At 38.8% G+C, this 6,000-nt stretch overlaps 2 protein-coding genes across 2 annotated transcripts in view; both read right to left on the minus strand.

Annotated features, from left to right (window-relative positions):
- LOC136877490 (KICSTOR complex protein ITFG2) overlaps positions 1-4,173 on the minus strand; it is a 126,709-nt gene extending 122,536 nt beyond the window's left edge. The window contains exon 1 of the mRNA XM_067151584.2: positions 3,808-4,173. Coding sequence (XP_067007685.2) covers positions 3,808-4,173 — 366 coding nt within the window. The remainder of the gene's footprint in view (positions 1-3,807) is intronic.
- A 106-nt stretch (positions 4,174-4,279) lies between these two features.
- LOC136877491 (mitochondrial inner membrane protease subunit 2) lies at positions 4,280-5,126 on the minus strand. The gene is made up of 2 exons (XM_068228668.1): positions 4,984-5,126; positions 4,280-4,831 (listed from the first exon to the last, which is right to left on the minus strand). The coding sequence occupies exon 2, from the start codon at positions 4,784-4,786 to the stop codon at positions 4,280-4,282; it is 507 nt and encodes a 168-aa protein (XP_068084769.1). The 5' UTR covers positions 4,787-4,831; positions 4,984-5,126.
- Between the last annotated feature and the right edge of the window lie 874 nt (positions 5,127-6,000).

Consider the following 6,000-nt stretch of genomic DNA (forward strand, 5'->3'; position numbering starts at 1 on the left):
AGGAAGTGAGGACTTTACTTTGATCTTCTTGGGCTTGGCAGGGTTTATGCTTGGTTGGGGCTTGGGATGGGAGTCGTGGTTTTACTGGGGGGTGGGTATGGAGGTAGGCTGGTTCATCTGGTTGGAGAGTAGGTTCAGTTTAGGGTCAAAGGAAGACAGAAAAAAATCTGGGTATAATAGTTTGCAACACACTCTTCAGTTTTATTATAGGAACAAAACGGCCATGTTTCGATAACACGAAATTTAGGCTTGAGATACATGTTTATACATTTTCCTGACAAAAATTACGTAGTATAGATTGTTGACATTATACCATCTATTTAAATGGTACCTGAGCTTTATGTCTGAATTCATGTTACATTTTAATGATACTAAATAAATACATAGTGCCCATTGTAATCAGAATGGTGAAAAAAATGACACATTTCACTTGGTTAAAAACTGGGTTAACAAAAACTGTAGGAGTTCTAGTTTTTTTTATTTTTAAACATCAACTGTTTCCAGGAATGCAAATGTAATGCCTCTATCTTTCCCTGTTATTAATGGAACAGGCAATTTTGCCAGTAATTTATGACTTTTCCACAACGGATATGTCATTTTTGTTGAGCCTAACGCAGTTTTGTTATTGTCCACTCAATTGAGACACATAATTTGCATGTCTCCACCTTCCAGAACTTTCTGAACAGTGGCAACATATTTATATTGAAAAGAATGCTGCTTTCCACAACTTTCAACTTTCATAAAGTACAAGTACAAAGTCACCCGGATTTACTTCATCTGCCAGGGTCCTTTCCACAGTATGTGTGCCGAGTAGACCAGCTTCATCAAGACTGTCACCGCTACCTTGCCAATCTTCATCTTTGCTTGAAGCTGAGTCAGAAGAATCAACTTTTGCTCTTGACTTAGATGGGTTTTACAACTGGAACTGTTGCCTTTTGAATACCAGTACCCTTTCTATTCTTCTTATGAACTAGTTTCTGCTTTTCCCTTGCAAGCTGAGAATACTCTTCAGATGTTATCACCTTTGCTGTTGAGTCCACTCTTTTTTTTTTTTTTTGTTCATGGTTTTGTCAGTGCGTTTGATTTTTGAAAGTAGGATCAGTATTTAGGTACAGAAACAAGTGTACTAAGTGTCTCATTTTCCCCCTAGAAGTGTCTCACTTTTACCCTCAAGATGTCTCATATTTACCCCCTTTAAAAAAATGGATTTTCTTCTCAAATCAAAAATATAAAATTGTGTTTTCAAGCTGGAAAAGAAGATTCTCCCTTACACTACCAAATAAAACCACAAACACATTCCTGAATTTTTGGATTGAGCCAGAGTAACTAAATACAAAGTGCAACACATGAAATTTTTTTGGTTAGAAAAAACACCACTCAGGAAAAACTTATCTACTGGTAGATATATAGTTCACAGACTTTTCAATTATTTTATCATAATGGATATAAGACTAATATATAACATCATTCATGCAAAGTGTTGAGATCATTAATCAGAGCAGAGAAATTTGAGTGTCTCATATTTTCCCTTTTTTGTCTGTCTCATAATTACCTTGACTGACCCTACATGATCAGATGTTCTATTTTACAGTGGGGAATAATTTAAAACAATTAAATCTTTGTTCAAGCACAAGTAAATATTACATTTTCTACACTGAGGACGAGTTTTGCTTTTACTGCCCTTTTGGCAGCAGCACCTTGTCGTTGGATCTGAAAGAAAACTAGAGGTGTGAATTTTCGTTTGTACGTCAAAAACGTACTAAAATGCTCTCAAATACATGTTTTTACAGTTTAGTTTACAAAATGAAAACTTTCAGCTAAAAAACGGAACCCACACAATTGCGCATGTCAGGATTTAATTCACTACTTACCAAAAATAAAAAATTCAGCTCAGTACATGTGAATATACACATGTACATGATCAAATGTTCTATTTTACAGTGTGGAACAATGTATTTTAAACAATTAAAATCTTATATATTACATTTCTCACGTAGAGTAAGAGTTCTGCTTTCACAGTCCTTTTGGTGGCAGCACGCAGCACTCTTGCATGCACTGCCTGTAGGGAAACCTAGCCCACACACTTGTGCATATCAACATTCAAAATCTCATGGTATTATGTAGGATGTTGTAAGTTCGCAATTTACGTTCGCTAAACAATTTATACACTTCATTGATTGTTTGTCCAACCCTTGTCCCGTTTCCCTACGGGGTCGGGTATGAGGTGAGATGAATTTGTCGTGGCGGTTTTTTATGACCGGATGCCCTTCCTGACGTCAACCTCATCAGAGGAGTTAATGAGAGATGAAATGAATGACGTGATATATGATAGTAGGGAGAGGGTGAAACCCGGTGCCGGCACATAGCCTACTCCTGTCGAATAGCACCAAGGGGTCTGCTCAAGGCTTAACGTCCCCATCCGACGGACGAATCACCATCAACAGCGTCATATGCCCTCACTCCATATGAGCACTGCGGAGAGGTTTGGAATTTAATCCAGGCTTTTGGCACGCAATCTAGTGATTAGAAATTGTATACCACCACCTCCCCTACCCTGCCGGCCAACATTCTGATGGTGAAAATTTTTTCGACCAACGGGACTCGAACCGGCTAACCTCGGTGTTAGACCGTTTAGACTTCAGCGCCTTAACGATCATGGCCACCAGGCGGGATCTATACACTTCATTGATTATATTCCGATATTCAGTAGAGCTTCTAGATTAATATGAATGCAATAAATAAATACTTATTTTAGGCATTACTGCTTCCCGCCATCTTGCCAATGAACTATACTTTTAAACTCTTGTTCCTGCCCCCTGGTGGTCAAGCGCTAAATAAAAACAACTGAAGTACATGTTACGTGTCCCGTACAAGCACTGCAGTTCGGTCTAGCGCCAAGAAAAGATCAAATAGGCTCAGACAAAATACAAACCCGCACAATTGTGCATACACGATCTGAAAGGGTTATACGGAAATGGTCCAATATCTGTGCAAAACACTTGAAATGTGAACTACATTTTTAACTTGTCATGACTGAACATGTCTTTTGCTATGACCTAAAATGGCTGTTTAGGAGTTATAAATGATGATATGATAACCTCAACTGACTGAATAATTTACAAAATAACTTATAGGCTAGTAAATTCTTAACTTACTTGGGAAAACCTCACAACAGGAGTTTAAAATAAGCTAGTAAAATAAGCTAGAACAAGTGAAGGCAACATATTGGAAGAGGATGTTGTGTGTATCAAAATACGTTTTATAAATTGGTTAGGGTGTCAACTGATATCAACTGGTGCTGTCATCCACCCCGCAGTACAATATGGAGGAGTTACAAGAAGATGAATTTCATCCTGCTCAAATTTTATGCAACTGAAGCATGACCACCAAAGAATGGACAAACACTAAAGATGCAGTCACACTCTTTGCAATACATGGATTTCATCATAAAGAATACATCAAAAAGACACATCATGACCCATGACCTGATTGCAAGTATTCATGTACTGGAAGTCGAAGCAGTAAATGCCGCTTATTGGTATGTACAAAAAAAAATTAATCATTCTACTGTGCAGTGAACAACAAAGTGCAGAAATAATACAAATTTTTTATTTTCTTATTATTAATTAATGAAATTCTTAATTATTAGAATAGTGCATGTAGACCTATAATTGTAATCTTAATACACAGTGTGTACCTTTATTGTGAGTCACAGCTATCTGTCTCATATCAACACACTGAACACACAATAAAATAGCACTATAGGCTAATAAACTAAACTCAACGAGCAAAGCTCAAAATACAAACCTTTGTGTTAGCAGGAATTCTTTGAACGTGCACAATTTCTAGCTTGCCTGAATTGCTTCCATCAATCCCTTCACTAGCTTGCTGCCAAGCAAATAATATATGACACCACCCATCACCACAAACCACAATTACAGCATTACGACCGCAACTGAAAATGTCTCCAATAATGACAGAAGTAATCATTCCTAAATTACTAAAGGTCTGCCAGATCATGTCCTGTTTGAATATGATTAAATCACCATCCACATTACCCACAACTAATTCATGGTTGCCATCATTGTTAACATCCCCTAGTCTTAAGGCATTAGGGAACACATTTCCACATACATCAAACTCAAGTCTCTTCACAAAACATACAGCTCGCATGATGTCAGTTTTCACATAAAACTAATGACACTGTGTCCTAAAGGAAAACCGAAATGTCAATGTTTTAACTGAAATTCTAAAAGGAAGTAATCTGTAAAACAATAACTCATACATTCATTTCTTCAACATAGTTGACAGGATAACGTCCTTCAGGTACCTCTGGAGTTAAATTTTGCCATCGATGAGGTGGCCATACAATGCATGTAGCCTTAGCAGTAACAAGACCTAAAGACACAGGTCCAAAGGTATTTGAATCCAGTGAATGACCTGTATGGTCACCTTCCACCCAACAATGCCCTTGAGGAATTCTGATAAAAGGCCTTTTGTATCCAATTGTCTTGATAATATCGCCTTCCAGGCCAACAATACGTTTAATTATTTTTTGGTCGGGATCTTTGGGAGATATCAGAGATATAACATCTCCTCGACAAACATCTAAAGTTCTGACGGACCATCGATTCAACAGAACATAATCTGCATCCGAGGCATCGGGATTTAACGCAGGTTGCATTGAAATGCCTTCAACTCGAGCAACATAACCAAAACAATCGAAAAATGTCACGCCAACTGGCACTCCCACAAAAAGAGATCTTAATAAAAACCGGAATTTCATACGAATAATTTTCACTACCAGTACGTACTCCGCGAAGAACTGGGGCTTTCATGAAACAAACAATACACCAAGTTATATATTTAAAAAAAAAAATCTCAAAATTCGTGGATACTCGAAACAGAGATAAACTAGGAGAAGAAGTTTCACGAGAAGTTTAGACCTAGCCAGCCTATACGAAAACTATGCATTTTAAGTACCAATTTGGATAACGAGTAACGCAAATGAGATACACACGTCCGTGGACTCTTGACTGCTTGACATGTAAATGAACGACAGTACACGAAAAAATCACTGCTGACAAACTGTCAAAAACAGAATATGTTCCTCACACGTACTAATTTGTTATTAGGCTCAGGGCAAAGAGAATGTCAGGGGAGGAAAACCTACTTCTTCTTCTTCTGCTTCTTCTACTGATCATGCGTTCTGTTCTGTTCTGTTCTGTTCTGTTCGTGAAGTTGATTTGGGCTCGTTTTTTCACCCAGACACAATACTGTATTATATTTGTACTAGTTCGACCAACGAGCTAGAATAACATAGAGAGGCGGAAGCGCTGCCTGGGTGAACCTAATAGAACGAACGTCCGCCATGTTTCCTGTTGTCACACAAGCAAGGGGGCATGGCCTTTAAATGACGAAAAGTGTAGAAAATGCACATTTTAGAATCGCTGGGGGAGAATTAAAGTCCGTTGTCAAAAGCTTGAAGCATGAAAGCGAATATCGCCACTTCATCATATTGCGGCACGAGGCCAACATCACGATCAGTTGATTGTAGGGTAGTTCGAAATCATCGCACACTGACATACGAATAGGCCTCGAAATCGGAACAAGAGCGTTACCCTGCTTGGCTGTTGTGGTTAAGCGTAAATTAGAATAAAAACGATGGACAGAAATATTTATGACAGGAAACCTTAAAATCATAGGGACCTATAATAGGTTACAACCTCATTCTGTTAATATTTTTAAAATTATTGCATGCTCATGAGTACTGTGTTCCTTTCTTAATCTGTTTACCCTCCCGGGTTGGTTTTCCACGGACTCAGCGACGGATCCCACCTCTACCACCTCAAGGACAGTGTTCTGGAGCGTGAGACATTGGGTCGGGGGATACAACTGTGAGGGAGGGCTGCACCCGCTATGCTGAACAGGGGCCTTGTGGGGCGGGGGGAAGGAAGCGGCCGTGGCCTTAAGTTAGGTACCGTCCCGGCATTTGCCTGG

This window comes from Anabrus simplex, chromosome 7 (assembly GCF_040414725.1).
Source record: "Anabrus simplex isolate iqAnaSimp1 chromosome 7, ASM4041472v1, whole genome shotgun sequence".
Taxonomy (NCBI): Eukaryota; Metazoa; Arthropoda; class Insecta; order Orthoptera; family Tettigoniidae; genus Anabrus; species Anabrus simplex.